The sequence below is a fragment of the Globicephala melas genome, chromosome 16, assembly GCF_963455315.2.
Source record: "Globicephala melas chromosome 16, mGloMel1.2, whole genome shotgun sequence".
Taxonomy (NCBI): domain Eukaryota; kingdom Metazoa; phylum Chordata; class Mammalia; order Artiodactyla; family Delphinidae; genus Globicephala; species Globicephala melas.
The window spans coordinates 62,371,684-62,389,092 of NC_083329.1; the positions used below are offsets into that span (position 1 = coordinate 62,371,684).

Below are 17,409 nucleotides of genomic sequence, written 5' to 3' on the forward strand. Positions count from 1 at the left end.
GGAGACGTGCTTTTTGCCTTCCTGGGCTCTCAGGATTGCAAATCAGGCTCCCTCCAAGGGCTCAGACTGTGGGAGGCCATCGCCGGGAACCAGCAGCCCCATATTACTGTGCACGTCCCAGGCCCCAGGCGGATGGTCGGCAGGGCAGGGGCTTGGAAGGAACCAGGTTCTGGGGCTGCTGGTGGAGCCACTTGGTATACAATTTACTAGTCTGGCCTCAATTTTCTCCATCTGCAAAATAGGCAATCATAAAAATAAGTCTTTCCACACACAGAATTGAAGTGAAACTCAAAGGAGATGGGGAAAGGGAATGTGGAAGAGTTGAGAGCTGGATCTTTCTCACGAGATGATAGGTAGAACCGTGCGAGCTAAGAATGAACTGGGTAAGCCCTGCTGACAGGAACAAGGGACATGGATGAGGCCAGAATGGTAGGTAGGACCTCCAATGCCAGGCTAGCACGTGGGGGACCAAGGGCCTTGGAGTCAGACATGTTCTCAAATCCTGGCAGTATCACTTACTAGATGGGGGACCCTAGGCACGTTCCTCAACCCTTCTGATCCCAGTTCCCTTTTCTATAACATGGTTATTATGGACCATCATTATAGGTGAAAATAGATGAGCATGGAGCCGGTGCACAACAAGCACGAAAAAGGGGGGCAGCTGTTACCTGATTGATTCTGTAGGACAGTGGAGAGAGGTCACCCAAAGAAGGGGTCATCTTCTCAAAGACAGGAGTGGAGGAGGGATAAATTAGGAGGTTAGGATTAACATACACACACTACTATATATAAAATAGATAACCAACAAGGAGCTACTGTACTGCACAGGAAACTCTACCCAATATTTTGTAATAACTTATAAGGGAAAAGAATCTGAAAAGAATAGATTTATATTATATTACCAATATATCATCAGTTATAGATATGTAACTGTGCTGTATACCTGAAACACAACATTGTAAATCAACTATACTTCAATAAATATATATAGATAGATATATATACACACACATAGATAAAAAAGGAAATGCAAAGTAAGATCACAACGATTTATCACCACACACCCACTACAACGACCAAAATTTAAGAGACTGGCCATACCAAATACTGGCAAGGATGTAGAGGAACAGGGACTCTACACTACTGGTCAGGATATAAAATCATGCAACCACTTTGGAAAATACTTTGGCAGTTTCTTATAACATAAACCTAAACATACACTTACCATATGATCCAGCTATTCCACTGCTAGATATTTACCCAAGGGAAATGAAAGTATACTTCTGTACAAAGACAGGTACATGGATGGTCATAGCAACTTTATTTGTATTAAAAACAACCCAAAACCTGGAAACAACACAAATGTCCATCACTAGGTGAACGTATAAACTATGGCAAAGCCATACAAAGGAATACGACTCAGCAATACAAAGGAATGGACTACTGATCCGTGCTAGGAAATGAATGAAACTCAAAATAATTACGTTAAGCAAAAAACGGCAGACAGAGAGAAGAGTCCATGCTGTATGAATCCGCTTACATAAAATTTTGGAAAATATAATGTATAGAGACAGAAAGATCCATGGTCACCTGGAGATGGGTTAGCGGGTGCTGAGAAGGGCTATAAAGAAGGAATCCCCAAGGGGCAAGAGGAAATTTCTTTAGCATGGTGGGGTTGTTCATTATCTCTATTGTGATGATGGTTTGACAGTGATATACTTGTCAAGTTAAATGTGCGTGGTTTATTTTAGGTTGAATATACCTCAATATACTGTTAAAACAAAGTTTGGAGAATACTATTTGGAATTCTTTTACTAACCCAGTCTTCCTTAATGCATTTTATTGTTTTGTTTTTCTTATAAATATATGAGAACGAAAAAAGTCCCAAATCAAAGCCTACAGATCTCCCCCGGCTTCACAAATATTGTGGGCTGCACTGATATCATCATTTTCTGTGTGTGCCACGGTGAGGGAAAATGACTCACTTTGAGGGTCATTCTTCCATCCTTGTGTTACGAGGGGTCAGGATGATGTAACTGCTTTTGAAGCACAAAGGGTGCAAAGCAGGGGCATCCCAACCACAGTACTGAGAAAGGCCTCTCCATGGGTTCCGTTTGTTTTCAGGAGAGGTGAGTGGCTGAGGTTTCGAAAAAAAAAGAAGAGCTAAGTGTCCACGGCACTCAGCCTCCTGTGGGCACCAACCTGTGATCCCTGGTGCACAGAAGCAGCAGGGGGAGGTAGAGGGGTGTTGGTGAGTGGTGGTGAGAAGACGGAGGACAAGGTGACCAGAAGTCTCCAGGTTCCAGGGTAATGTGACTTTGGATAAGCAGACTCAGTGCAGTCCCAACCCCTTCGGTGCCTCTGCCATCTTGCTGTCCCAAAGGCAGCTGCCACACCCTCTGAGCAGAGAGAATCCTCAGAGAACAGCCAGAGCCAGGGTGCCACGAGGCCACCAGCCAGACACAGAGTTTGACCTGGCCTTGAATGCACTGGTCAAAATGGGGACCAGGCAGAGGCTCCAGCAGCGGCTGCAATGGCCACCCCATGGGGACAGCTACAGTAACAGCCATCCCAGGTTTTGCACGCTTAGTACCACGTGTCCATACGAGTCAACAGAATCGGTACAGCAGAGGGGCTGCATGCCAGGGAGATTCTACCCAGGTTCACATCACGGCTTTGTCACTTACCAGCCGTGTGCTTTGGGCAAGTTACTTAACCACAATATGCCTCAGTCTCTCCTCAATAAAATGGAGATAACAGGATTTACCACATACAGTTGTAAGGATTAAAGGAGTTAATATCTATGTTTAGACAAGTTTCTGAGACAGAGTGTGCTCAGTGATGTGCTTGCTATTGCTGCATTATTCTATCCTTTAAAAAAAAAAAATCCCTCTTCTGCTCTTTCCTACACATCAGAAAACGCAGGCTTGTACATATGGCCAACCAGGCATCCTACCTCTTGTGGGTGTGATGGGCAGTTCCTTTAACACTCTTAAATTGAATTCTTCAGGTTTGGGGCTCATGCTGTTTATTTCTATTGCCCTGGCTACTAAGAACCTCACAGCAAATCTAGAACTCAACTCTTGGGGCAGGAAGGCTTGGGTGGACTGATCCACGCAGGTCCTGCCGTCTCCAGCAGGGGGCGACCAGCACCATCCTTTGCTAGGCAGTGAGCACCGTCCAGCCCCACCCCAGGCCCTGGAACAATGGGCTGTTTACAGTCCGATGCTATCCAGGTGCTTTCATCCTGTCCCCGAGAGTTCCTGCTGATGTTGGGGGTAAGGCCTCCCTAGGCCTGCAGAGACAAACCTTCGCTTGCTGGTCAGGCCTCTGGAACCCCCAGGGGCTTTTGAGCCACGTGTAGCCTCTAGAGGAGCAGGTGATAAGTTACCAATGACCCACCCACCTCCAAGGCTTCTGACCTCTGGCTCCTCCATCCTGAGTCATGTCCCCCCTGTGCTGACCCCTGACCCTCCCATCCCCAGCCCCTGTGTACTTCTGCCATGTCCTGCCCACACTCACCAGTTTTTACTAAATAAAGCACGTTTTGTTTGGTTAAAAAAAAAAGAGAGTCACTCCAGTTCTATAGCCCAAAGGTCGAGGGTGGATCTGTGGGCACTGCTCCTTCCCCGACCCCTGACTTTCCTAGTTCCCATCTACCCCACTTCCCGGAAGAGAAGACTCATGCCAGTGTGGCTTGGCCTCAGTTTCCCAGTCTGTAAAATAGGTTGTCATCTCTGCCTCTTTCCCTGAGGTTTCCCGCAAGTGAATTCCTGGCAGGAAGGATGGGCACAGGAGGCTCCAGGCCCAGTCCACAAACCAAAGGGTGAGAGAGGCCCTTCCAAGCTGGGAACGGGCAGCCTCGGTTGATCCTCCTGGGCCTCAGTGTCCCAAACTGTCCCAAATCTTGGTCTCAGGGTGGCTCCCCTTCAATCTTTGCACCAACAAGGGGTTTCCAAGCCCAACTTGGGGTCTTCCTCACTCTCGACCCAAACGGCACAAACAAAAAACCAGAAAAAAAAAAAAAATCATGTCTTTATTGTCTGATTAATAAACTGGCTTGGAGGGGGAAGAGGAATGGGGTTTTGAATACAGCTAGCCTTGATTAGTCGGAAACTCCTGTTAACTGTGTACAAAATGAATGTTATAAAATCAGGTACAAAACAGGGTCAACAAAGCAGCAGCCCTGGGGTGGTCTCAAGGTACCCGGGAGGCTGAGAAACGGACCCAACGTGGCCTCAGGGTGAGGCCGAAGGACTGGGGCCTGGGGTCTGCACCCCACCCCTCTGCTCCTTCACCTCGGGGCACACAAGCTCTCCTCCCTCCCCGATTACAAATCACTACAAAACTGCCCTCAAAGGGGCACAAACACCAAGGCCAAGGCACTACCAGAAATGAAATGGGTTCGGAGCCCAGCGCCAAGCTCCCCCTTCCCCAGCAGCCGGAGCATGGAGGAGGGGTGCCCTGTTCCCCACGCCCAGCAGGGTGGGCACGCACAGAATTCCGCAGCTGGGGAGGGGCTCCGCCCCCCAGACAGGCGGTGGCCTGGGAGCCCTGAGCAAACACAGCCATGGCTTTGGTCAGTGCTGAATGTGGAGAGAGGGGCCACAGTCCTATCTGGCCCCCACGACGTGGCCTGCGCAGAGATGTCCTGTCACGGTCCTTCTGGAGCTGCCGCCCCAGGCTACAGCCCTAATTGGGGTAGCACATGCAGCACCCCGTGCCTGCTGCGTCCACGCTGGGTTTGGTGCTGGGTCCCAGGAGCCCATCGGTGACAGAGTGCTCCGTGATGATGTCCTCCACCCGGGTGATGTACAGGAATGTCAGCAGCACCCCCAGGAACTGAGGAGAACGGGCAGGGCGGGTGAGAGCCTGCTGGCCATCTGGGTGGCCCTCTCCGGCAGTCCCGAGCCCCCACTACCCCAATGGCCCCAGCCTGGGCCCTCCTCTGCGCCTGCCGGGAAATCCCAGAGACCCTCCATTCTGCGACTCCTATTCCCCCCCCAGCTATGTCACTCACTTTCTAGGCCATTCACCCCCTCCTTCCAGCCCTCCAGCCCTCCCAGGGTAAGCCCAGGTGGCTGGTCCAAGAGCTCTCTTCACCCCAGCCCTTTGTGCCTACTCTGCACTCTGTAATCACCGAGCCACACATCATCTGAAGCCACAGCCTGCCCACACCATCCCCACCTTTAGCTCCCCTCCCTGGGGGCCGGGGGGGGGGGACCAGCACACCTGGGGGAGCAGGATGCCTAGCAGGAGGCCCGCCATGATGGCGTAGTTGTCCATGAACCAGATGAGCACGGCGTTGGTGCAGCCCCGCACGTAGATGACATTCTGCACGCTGAGGCGCTGCCGGGGAGGAGCCTGGCTGAGCACTCGCCTGGAAGCCCTGGTCCCAAATCTGCCACTCACCCCAGGTCCAGGCGAGTCCCTCAGCCTCTCTGGGCCTCAGTTTCTCGTATGCAATGTGATGAGAAGGTGGCTCTAGATCACTGGGTCTCAGCAGGTGGTACCGCTCCCTAGAGAGCACTGCGGACATTGTGGTGGCACTTCCGGTTATCACTGCGATCGGGGCTGGGGGCTGAGGGACTGTAGAGCTCAGGGCAATCCTACTCCACGGACAACTTCCCAGACTACCTGCCTCTTAGATGTCCCCTGGGCATCTGGATGGGTGAAAACCCATCCATAATTATCTGAGCCCAAAGCCTAACTCCAGGGACATAAAAACCAAAGTGTTTTCTGCATGTTTTTACTATGCACTGAATTCTGTAGAAAGAATATTAGATAAAGTAAGGGATAATTATACTTTATTTTGTTTGCAACTTTATCAAGAATTGTTCACCATTTTGAAAAACCATGTCAATGGCAAAAATACGCCCATGGTAATGCAAGTTGTCCACACAACACCCCTGCCAAGTATCAGAAGCCCCTGGCAGTGTAAACACCCAACCACTTCGCTTTCTCTATCTAGTGCCTGAGCACGTACGTGTTGAAATATGGTATATGGTTGTAAATTGTTTTATCTTATTTCTCCTTTTATCTCAAATCATTACGTTACCTGTTTTGGAATTACGTGTGTAGGTAGCTTATATTATCTGTGAATTTCACTTTGGAATAATAAATAGGGCATTACCAAGTGTTTAATGTAAAAACTGGCCATTGGGTTTGATGGCTGGAGAATCACTGCTGGTCTGTGGCTCTGCATGTTAAACGTGTGTCAGAATCACCTGCCGGCGCCACCCCAAGAATGCCCGTTTCTAAGAAGTTCCCAGGTCGGGGGCGGGGGGGTGGAAGGCGCTGCTGTTGCTGCTGGTCGGGGGACCTCACTGTGAGAACCACTGCTCAGAGGCATCTCAAGTCGTCACTATTTTCAGCTTCCTTCTCAGCACCACCCCAGCTTGTCTCCAAGTCCAGGAGAAATGCCCAGGAAGCTGAGCCAGGAGGGACCTTCCAGAGGCTCCCTTCCCCAAGGGACTCCTGGGTCCCAGGCTGAGGAAGCCGGTGTGCGTCGTCTGCAAATGGGCAGCTCCAAGGGCAGAGGCAGGCTGGTGCTGAGCGCGGCCGGGCACAGGGGCATGCTGGGGGCACTGGCAGGGGCACGGTGGCCTCACACGTTAGGTGCCCGGCACATCCTGGCAGCCAGCCTTTCCCAGCCTGGGGGGATTCTTGGCTCCCCGAGTCCTGTTCTGGGTGGGGCAGAAAACCTGAGCAGTCCCTGGCTCCTTTTCACAGCCAGGAATGTTGGGAAATCTCAGCAGCCAGGAGCCTCACCCCTGGTAGCCCCTCTGATCACCCTGGAGATGGGACAGGAAGGGCAACCTTTCTGGAGGAAAGAGATTTCAAAGACGTTACCTCCTTGTCAATAGTTCTGTAGCCGCACATGGTGTTGACAACTTCTGTCTGAAACAGAAATGTGTATTAGCTAACACTTACATAGTGTTTACTGCAGAAGACATTTGTTCCCCCTGACCCCCATTTTATAGTGCACAGAGAGTTGCACTGCCCAGTATGGATGGAGCTGAGATTCCCACCCCGGCAGCCTGGCTCAAATCTGCATCTTAACCTCCCGCCTCCAAGAAATGCACAGGGAGGACAGGCGGGAAGGCCAGTTCCGTGGCGCTTCGGTGGGAGGCCCACTGCTCCACCCGTGGCAGCCTAGGAACCCAGAGGAAAGGGCACTGCCCCAGGCTCCCTTAGTGCAGCTGCCCCAGAGCCCAAGCTTTGCTGATATGGTTATGGGTTGTCTGAGGTCAGGGCTGGGCTGCTCCCACTACGCTGGCTCTTATGAAAGAAAATCCCAGACCACAGCCAGGGCCCTGGCCAGCTGGGGATTACCTGACGGCAAAGCCAGGCCTCTGACCACACTTCCCTGTTCCTGCAGACAGCCACCCACCAGTGGAAGGACCGCCCAACCTCCTTCCTGGGAAGAGAGCTGCTCTCAGGAACTCCCAGCGGCTGACTAATCTAGGCGCAGGGGAAGCTGTGGTCGGCCCTAGACCCATCAAATCTCTTCCCAGCAGACCTATAACACAGGACTGGCAGGGGCACTTCCCATCACTGCCTGAGCCCTTGTATAGTTTCCTCTATTTTCTAGAAGGTGAGAGAAAGCTCGATGTCCCGGTCCCATCCCTTCACATCTAAGTGAAAGCTGCTGTGGGACCAGGGTGCCACAGGTTCCAGCAGTAATGCAGGACAGCGGAGTGGCCAGTGTGGTCTCTGGCATCATGTTACCTGGTCCAGGTCCTGCTCTGCCACTTAGGAGCTCTGTGACCAACCTTAGGTGGGCTGCTGAGGGACTAGCACATGCAGGCACTCAATAAGGATTTGTTGAATGAATGAATGAATGAATGAATAGCTTCCCTGGTCTCTTCCATAAAGCAATGGTGATCTAAGAATGTACCCCACGGAGCTGTTTTGAATATAAAGTGAGATATACATGTAAAGGGCTTATCCCAGGGCTGGGCACATGGCAGAACACAGACACGCTGGCTGGAGTGACTTTGGACACGATCCCAGTCCCTGGAAGGCAAGGAGGGCTGTCTACTCTCTTTCCAAAAGAGTGGGTTGAACCTCAGGCGTCATCTAGATCTGTCTAAATGTCAGGGCCTGATGTGTGGGCAAAATAACCTCTCTCAGTCTAGACTGTCCCCCAGGAGCCCTCAGACCCCAAAACACCGAGCATCCACTTCATGTCAGTTGGCATTTGTGGCCCCCCAGGCCAAGAACATGACCCCCAGGGAGAAGGTCAGGCCTGGGGAGCAAGTGCAAGAGGGCATGATGGGAACAGGTGCTTCCTACCTCATTAGTTCATTCATTCAGTCATTACTGAACAAATACTGAGCACTCATTATGTACCATTCTCTGTTCTAGGTGTTGGGAATATAGAAGAACAAAAAAGGGTCCTTGCCTTCATGGAACTTTTATTCTAGGGAAGGAGACAGACAATGAACATAATAAATAAGTAAGCTATATGGTATATAAGAAGGTGACAAGAATAAACTTACTCTTCACTGTGCTTCCAGCCCTGGAGGTAGAACCACAGCTCCTGCCCCTCAGGGAACAGACATGCAGCAGCAGAGGCCTCCCTAACCCTAGAGCCCAGAACTCTTCTCTAGGCCCCAGGGTGACTCACCTAGATATCTATGCAAACATTAATTCTGGGTGGTTTTTTAATGAGATTAACATTTTTTGTTTTTGTTTTAATTAATTTATTTAGTTTATTTATTTTTGCCTGCGTTGGGTATTCGTTGCTGCACGCGGGCTTTCTCTAGTTGCAGTGAGCGGAGGCTACTTTTCATTGCGGTGCGCGGGCTTCTCACTGCGGTGGCTTCTCTTGTTGTGGAGCACGGGCTCTAGGCGCTTGGGCTCCAGTAGTTGTGGCGCACGGGCTCAGTAGTTGTGGCTCACGGGCTCTAGAGAGCAGGCTCAGCAGTTGTGGTGCGCGGGCTTAGTTGCTCTGCGGCATGTGGGATCTTCGCGGACCAGGGCTCGAACCCGTGTCCCCTGCACTGGCAGGCGGATTCTTAACTTCTGCGCCACCAGGGAAGCCCCCAATGAGATTAACATTTAAATCAGTAGCCTGAGTAAAGCAGATTGCCCTCCCTAACGTGGGCGGGCCTCATCCAATCAGTCGATGGCCTGAATAGAAAAAAAGGGCGGTCCTTCCCCCAAGTAAGGGAGAATTCTTCCTGCCTGACTTCAAACCTGAACTGAAACACTGGGTCTTCCTGGGCCTTGAGCCTGCCAGCCTTAAAACAGGAACTACAGGGCTTCCCTGGTGGCGCAGTGGTTGAGAGTCCGCCTGCCGATGCAGGGGACACGGGTTCGTGCCCCGGTCTGGGAAGATCCCACATGCCGCGGAGCAGCTGGGCCCGTGAGCCATGGACGCTGAGCTTGCGTGCCTGGAGCCTGTGCTCCACAACAGGAGAGGCCACAACAGTGAGAGGCCCGCGTACCAAAAAAAAAAAAAAACAAAAAAAAACAGGAACTACATCATCAGCTCTCCTGGTTCTCAGGCCTGTGCACTCAGACTGGAACTAAACCATTGGCTCTCCTGGGGCTCTCACTTGCCGACTCACCCTGCAGATCTTGGGACTTGCCTGCCTCCATAATTCTGTGAGTCAGTTTCCTATAATAAATCTCTTTACACACACACACACACACACACACACATCCTATTGGTTCTGTTTCTCTGCTGAACAAGCCAGCAAGTCCCTTCCGGGTGGGACACTCCTCATGTAATGCCTGGTGCATGTGGAGGGTATGAAGACCTGTTCCCCTTGCCCCAATATGGGACAACTCTGAAGGACCATCCCAGAACATTCCTGGAGAGGCAGCTGAGGCCCCCATTGAGCCTGCATCATTGCTCAACCTCTCCCTCTGCCCAGCCCAGATTCTGTCACCTCCCTTACAGGTGTCAATCCTGAGCGCACCTCCTACTAAACCTCCTGCTCACTAACCCGCATGTCAGAGTCCACTTCCTGGACAGCCTTAGCTGTGACACCTGGACCACTGCACTAGCCCCTAACCAGACTCCCCACGTCACCTCTGCTCCCACAGCAGACAGGGTGGTCCTGGTAAAGCCTAAGTAAGATCTGCTACTCAGCTACTGAAGCCCTGTCACTTGACTGCTTGTCACTCAAGGGAACCTAAGTCCTGACCACGGCCATCAGGGCACCCATGACCTCCCTGACTTTGTCTGCCACTCTCCTCCCCCACACGCACTCTGCTCTAGCCACACTGGTCTCTGCACTGTTTCTCAAACTCACCAGGGCAACTCCCACCTCAGGGCCTTTGCACTTGCTGTTCTCTCTGCCAGGAGTTCCCATCCCCAGATACACGTGGCTCACTCCCTCACTTCCTTCAGGGTTTTACTGAGAACCTACATTCTCAGTATCTAAAATTGCAATCCTCCACGCCCCTGCTTTATTTTTCTCCTTAGCATTTATCATCGTCTAGCATACTATCTCTTTTACTTATTTATTTTTCTTATCAGTTCTACCCACTAGAAAGAATGTCAGCTCCATGCAGGCAAAAGTTCTCTGTGTGTTTTCTGTATCCTCAGAATGTAGAACCACATCTGGCAGGTCCTCAATAAATACTCGTTGAATGAATGAATGAATACAAGTTGGGCTTCCACATCTCAACCTGGACCTTCAGGTGCCACTGCCTTGGGTGATGAAGTTCAGGGTCACCCCCCGTAGGCCTCCCTAAAAAACCCGGGCTCTTCCCCAGCACTCCCCTTGCACAGAAAGCTACCCTAAAATGGCAGCTACAATTTCCAAACAAACCTCCCCTCCTGGCCCAGCCTTTTTAGGGCTAATGCACTTGGCACTGGCTCCCTGACTCACTGGGTGAGGCCCCCACCCCTACCAGCAGCTGCGTGGTTTACAGAATCCGGAAGTGGGCACAGAATGGTGGAGCATCAGAAGAGAAATTTTCCATGACTCTTCAGGGTGTGAGTAATTGCAAAGCTCTCTGCCTCATTCCAACCCAGAAACCATGCAGTTTTGGGACACATTAGTCAAACACAGGATTGACCAAGCCTCTCATTTATTAGCAGTGACAGCACAGGGCAGCCTCCCAAGTGGCCAAGGAGGCAACAGAGCTGAGAGGATCCCACTGGGGAGAGGCGGAAGCTGACGGTTACATCACCAGACCCCTTCCAAATACCCTGTTGCTGATGGTGACCAGGATGTCAAGCCCAAAGTCCACCAGCAATGCCCACAGTGCAGGCCCTGCTCTGGTCCTCTGGCTACGGCTGTCAAGCCAGCCACCCTGCTAAGCCCCCCGGCCTGGACCCTCTCCTACTCCTTGCCTGGCTTGCACAGGAGTCCAGGGTGCAGCTCTGACAATGGCTGCCTGAATTTCGTCCCAGCCCCATCAACCTTGGGCAAAGCACCTAACCTTTTGGTTCCTCAGTTTTCTCATCTGTACAGTGGGTGAAATAACGGTACCTACCTCACAGGGTTGTTGAAAAGACTAAATGAGTTAATACAACTAAAGAACCTAGAAAAGGCCAGCACATGGTAAGTGCTCAGTAGATGTTAACGACCGCTACTAATAAGACAAGACTTCCCCGCCCCCCTTCCCAGATTCATCCCCTTTAGTAGCCCTCGAGGCTCAGGAAGCCTCGACAATGACCACCACCTCCTGCCTGCCGCACCCAACCATCCCCACCACCCGTCCTGAAAGGTGAGAGAAGCGTTTGACCAGCCGGGAAGCCCCAGGAGCAGTGGGTACCGTGTTTCTGAAGCAGCAGGTGTAGGGCACCCCGCAGGCCAGGGGTCCGGGGGCACTGCAGTCGTGGTACTGGTTTTTGCTCCAATCTCGGTAGTCTTCTCCGCCACAGCACTTAAACTGAGGGATGAAACAAGCGGGGAAGAGAGCTGCCATCACCGCCGGGGCCCCGGGCAGACAGCGGGGAGGGGCCCTGCCGGGGGATGGACGATGTGATTTATGATGGGGGTCACCCTGGTAGGGGGAGCTACAGGCAGCAAATGAGGCATCCGTTGTGGGGTCAGAGTTCACCAAAAGCGGCATGGCTGCCCAACAGGTAGTGAGCGCCCCGTCACTGGAGAGGCATGCAAGCCAAGGCTGGGTAGCCTTTTGGTGGGATAGCGGGGTGGTGACTAAACACTGGAGGGAACATCCTTCCTTGACAACCGGACTCCATCTTCACATCCCCAGGGCAGGCGCTCAACCCGAGGAGCTGGCCTTTAAGGTCCCGGAGAATAGGATTCTAGGGAAGCCCCACAACCCAGGGGTCCCTGAACCACACTGACCTTCTCCTCACCTGCCCCAGCTCTGCCTGTCCTGCCCTTAGCAAAGGGGCACACACCTCACACCCTGGCCTGGGCTCAGGACTGAAGCGATGGCACAGCTGGCATCATTTTCCCCTTAGCTTAGCCCCTCCCTGCATCTCCCCCTGTACAGATGCCAACGCCTGGGGGAAGCAGTTACTCCACTGAGATGCTGGTGCGTGCCGGGCATTGTTCTGTGTGCCAGAGAGACAAGGGGCAGCCAAAGCACCACAGCCCTGCCCATATGGGACACACGTGCAGAGGGAGACAGAGAGGAATCAGCGTTGTGAAAAGGACAGTGAGGTAGTGCTGGGTACCAGGGATACGGCAAACAGGGGAAGGAGCGGGGAGGTCGGGAAAGGCCTGAGGAGATGTCATTTAATCTGAAATAGGAACAACAGGAAAAAGCCGGTCAAGACATGCAAAGACCCCACGCAGAGACGAGGTGGTTATATTTCAGCAGCAGGTGTGCCTGGAGCAGAGCCAGCAAGAATGGAGGACATGAGGCCAGACCGCGAAAGCCCTGTCAGCCAGAACCAGCAGGGAGCTGGGATGGTATTCTGAGTGACGGGAAGTCACTGCAGGGTTTATTAACCAGGGGAGTGATATGATCCAAGGTCTTAGTAAAAACACAGATACCCTTTCAGAGTCCCCATAGAGCCTTTTAGGTTATCAGTTTGAGGGATCTGGAAGTGCCTCTTTGGGGTACAGTGCAAAGGGCATTTGCTTTGCCATCAGACAGGCCAGAGTTCAAATCCTCACACTACCGGTAACTCCATGCTGTGTGACTTTGGGCAAGTCAGTGACCCTCTCTGTGCCTCAGATCCTCAACCGTAAAGCAGGAAGAGCAACGTCAGCTTTGCACAGCTGAGCTGAGAATTACAAAGGGAAGCCATGCATGACGCATTCAGCACCAAGCAGGGTGCCCAGTGAGCATGAGTCATCCCGCCATTCCACCCTGGAAGAAATGAAAATTGCGAGCCAGCTGAAGGTTGGTTCCAATAAAAGCATTTTGCTCCACTTGATGGCCAGAGCTGGCAGGCACATCCCTGGCAAAGAAGGGCCTCCCGGAGGCTGCACCTGTTGTGACTACATGGAAGGCCTGAGCCAAGGGTGTGGCCACTACGGGTGGCCCTGGGCGCGGTGAGACATTTGTCCCCACTGAGGGCTAGCATGGGGATCAGGCCAGCTGACGCCCCCAAGGTCACATCCAAAGAAGCGCAGCCAGGACTGAGCGGGCCCTCGGCCCTCAAACTCTGCTTGTCCTCACCTAGTAGGACATGAGGATGATGACCACTGCAGCTGACACCGACCTAGGTCTCATCATTTGCCTGGCACTGCTCTAACCACCTCTGAAACAGGTCGAGGCAAGCTCACAACGACGCCAAGAGGAAGGGACCATTAGTAGCCCCTTGAGGCAGATGAGGAGGCTAAGGCGCAGAAGGACTAAGTGAGGTTGATGTGTAGAAGCCCCCGAGGGCAGCAGCTTGCCCTGCAACTGCTATTATTATTACACCCACAGATTCGGGTGGACCTTGGGAAGAGGGATGACATCCCCAAAGGACAATTATCACATTCAAAGAAGCGTCATCGAGGAAAAGGAGAAGTCTTGTGCTGTTCCCCCATGCAGGGGGAAGTGGAGTCGGGGAAGAGCTCTCTCCCCGTCGGGGCTGTCCTGGACTTGGCAAGGCAGTGAGCTCCCCATCACTAAAGGGTCCTGGCAGGGGGAACTTCGAACTGGGTGGCTTGGAGGTCACTCCCACCTCAAAGAAGGAGGATCTTTACCCACTGGAGATGGGGCACCCTGAGGCACTGCCAGGTGGCTTGTAGCTACCCCTGACCTTGTTCTTTTTTTTTTTTTTCCAGGAGGGGAGGGCCCGTGTACCTGGAGAGGAACAGGTAGGGCAAGTATATTGTGGGGGAAGCACACGGGTAGAGAGCTGGTTGAGGTCAGGCCCTGGCATCCCTACCCTTGGCGGCCATCCATGGCCCGCCCTTGCCTCCCAACGTGGCCAGCCACCTGCTTTGGGAATGGATAAGCCATGTGACCCTCACCCCGACCCTCTTGAGCAGGGTCCCCAGTAGGGGACAAAGGGCATGGGAGGCAGATGTCTGACCCAAAGAGCCTGGCTCACCTCCTTCTGAACAAAGTCCATGATGTTTTTGAAGTCCAGATCGTCATAGTAGTTCTCGATTCCTCTTCGAATGTTGTCATTCAGAAAGTCGATGGTCTATTTAGACAGAGAAATTACAAAGGAAGAAGAGCACACATCCCCAGAGTCCCACCCGAGATTTCCCAAAAGTCGGGATTGAACCAGAGTGCCCACATGCCCAGGTGGCCCCTGCCCCTACCTGCACAAAGCACCCCTTCCACGCCCCCAGTGCCCATCGGATGCAGGAGTGGTGCACCCCATTCCTTTACAGATCAAACAACCCATCCAGGCCAGGGCTGGGACTCAGCTGCTCAGGTTCCTGGCCTGGCGCTCCTTCTACTGCCAAAGACAGGCCTGTGCTGGAACCTTCCCTTTGCCCTCCAGGCCTTCTCTCCACTCTTCTCTCCTATCCAAGCTCTTGTTCTACAGATAAGGAGGCCCAGAGAGGGAGCTTGATTCTCCCCAGATCACCGAGCAGGTCTCAACTCTGGTTAGGGGCCCGGCCAGGTCTCCTGACTCTCCTCCGGGCCTCTCTCTGTCACTGCAGGGAGATGACAGGGCCCACCTCCCTCTCGGGCTGGGACAATCCCCACCGGGAAGGGCACTGGCAGGCCGCCCTGTCCCAGTCACACTGGGCCTTCTGGATCAACAGCCCGGCTGTTGTACTGGGATCCAGGAGCACAAAAGGCCCCACAGCAGGAAGGGATGGGGCGGGAGCGTGGGCAGCCCAGCTCCACACTGGCAGCGACAATCGGGGCTTTCAGAGCAGGAAGGCCCGTGTCTCATCAGAGATTGTGCTGGCACAAAGGGTGCATTCTCAGCTCTGGAGCCGGACGATTCCCGCGGGAGGTGCCCTCAGGGTACATGGGGACAGCAGGGCCCTGGGTTCCAGGCCCCAGCCTGGGACTGCAGGCCCCATCACAGCTACTCCTCCTCTCTGGGCCTCAGTTTCCCACTTGTGAACCAACCCTGCAGGCCTATGTTTAAGACACCTCCGAGTTCTGAAGATCAAAGACTAGGCTGCGAGGGGCTGTCAGGCCTCACAGTCCCTGCAGCCACGCTGGCCTCGGGCACTTCCTTTAACTTCCGGGCCTCCATTTCTTCCTCTACAGAATGGGGGCTGGCGGTGGGGGAGAACCCTCTGCCTGGGAGGGGTTGGAGATTCAAATAAACTAAATCTACAAAAGTGCTTAGCAGGACGCCAGGCACATAGTAAGCCCTGCTGTTATTATGATAGGTCTTTCTTTTTCCAGGAGACAGATACCCTGTGGTATCACTTCATACCCATTACGTCATCAGTGGAAAATGGCTAATCCCAGAAGAAATTAAGGCCCTAAGTCTTGTCCAAGAGCTGGGCCCTAGCCTGGGACCCCTCACAAACACCCTGCAGCCCAAAGAGGTGACGTGACGTGTCCAAGGTCACCCTGCTGATCACTGGCAGAGAGATGGCTGGAACCAAAGCGTCAAACTCCCGGCCTGATACACTTTAAGAAGCCAAGATAAGTATCTGTATAACTGATTCACTTTGCTTTATACCAGAAACTAACACAACATTGTAAATCAACTATATGCTCCAATAAAAATTAAAAACAAAAACTCTGTGTGGGGATAGGTTATCCAAGGTAACTCCTCTGTAAAATGAGAAACAATATTAACAGTCTTAGACTCATAAAAGATCATGTTTACCGATGATTAAAGCGAATACGGAAAACAGGAAAAAAAGAAGCCAAGAATAGAACCCAAGGTTCAGATTGGGGCCATCTCCCCAAACCATCTCCAGTATCAAAAAGAGAGGAATGAAGGATGTGACAGCCATCTCCTTCCTGAAACTCAGACACTGCTCAAAGCCAGGGTGACAGAGGAGACTGGCTCAGGGAAACCTATCTCTGTGGCCAGAAGGAAAACCCTCTGCTGATGAAAATCAGCCGCTCAGGAGCAGACCTGGGAGCTGCAGGCCTCGGGAGGCACAGGGCCAGCCCCCTTCCCATGTGAGAGGCTCTGCAGTCACCAGCCCTCAGCCCTGCCCAGGTCTGGCACTGGATCCCAACCAGGGCAGGGGCTCAGTGGAAGAGCTGCTTGCTGGCCACTCGACCTGGGCAGAGCAGGAGGCTGCCTGGCCTCAGGCCACCCTTCCCAGAGGCTCCCAGGTCCTGCAGCCTTCCCGACCTTGGGTACCAGGACACCAGGCAGGATCAGTCTGTCACCCAGGGCAGGGCAAGGGAATGAGCTCGCAGCATTCAATGGCATGGTGTAAGGGGCCCTTGGCTGAACTGAGGTGCAGGGGCTGATGTCCAAGGTCAGGGACATGTCTAGGGCCACTCATGGGAGGTGGGGTGGCTTCCTTCCACTCTCAAGGCACTGCGGACCGTCCTGGTCCACCTACCCCAGCCCATTGGCTCACCCCTCAGCCCTCCCACTGGGTCACATGCTGTTAGGAAACAGGGTGGGATGAGGGCAGGAGGCCCAGGGCAGGGAGGAAGACAGGCGGCAGAGGGGACGCTCAGTGGCCCAAAGGGGAAAGGCTCTCCCTCCCTCTTTGGTGAGCAGCCCTGACCTCCCTCCCCAAACCAGCTCAGTCTCTGAGCATTTTCCAAAGGCACGGACTCCAAAAGAGCCCTCTTTGTGCAAATCAGGCCTTCCATCTGGTTAGCTGAACCGGGACCCTGTGGGGAAGGGAGGCCCCGCTGGAGGCCTCTCGGGATGGACAGGAGGAACAGATGGTCCCAGGCTCCACAGGCGGCAGCTGCCCCCAGTTACCATCAGAGAGCTCTTTAGGTTGTGCTGGTTCTTGCACGTGTGCACTGCCTTTGGCACCGTGCGTGTGCATGTGCGCGTGCATGCCCATGCCAGAGACGTGTGTAGAATGCTTGGGTGGTTCCTGTGGGGGTGGAGGGCATACAGGTCATTAATTAACTCTAATTAAGTGTAAAGCACGGTGCTTATATCCCACAATG

The 17,409-nt window shown here is 53.1% G+C and overlaps 1 protein-coding gene across 2 annotated transcripts in view; it reads right to left on the reverse strand.

The window, feature by feature from the left end:
* Positions 1 to 4,017: 4,017 nt before the first annotated feature.
* TSPAN15 (tetraspanin 15) overlaps positions 4,018 to 17,409 on the reverse strand; it is a 49,358-nt gene continuing 35,966 nt past the window's right edge. Inside the window, exons 4-8 of one of the 2 annotated variants that reach the window (XM_030862448.2) lie at positions 14,438 to 14,533; positions 11,743 to 11,859; positions 6,853 to 6,900; positions 5,233 to 5,349; positions 4,018 to 4,842 (exon numbers count right to left, since the gene is read on the reverse strand). In XM_030862448.2, the coding sequence (XP_030718308.1) occupies positions 4,693 to 4,842; positions 5,233 to 5,349; positions 6,853 to 6,900; positions 11,743 to 11,859; positions 14,438 to 14,533 (528 nt within the window). In that variant the 3' untranslated portion in view covers positions 4,018 to 4,692. The remainder of the gene's footprint in view (positions 4,843 to 5,232; positions 5,350 to 6,852; positions 6,901 to 11,742; positions 11,860 to 14,437; positions 14,534 to 17,409) is intronic. The other variant, XM_060286753.1, reaches the window with a different exon arrangement.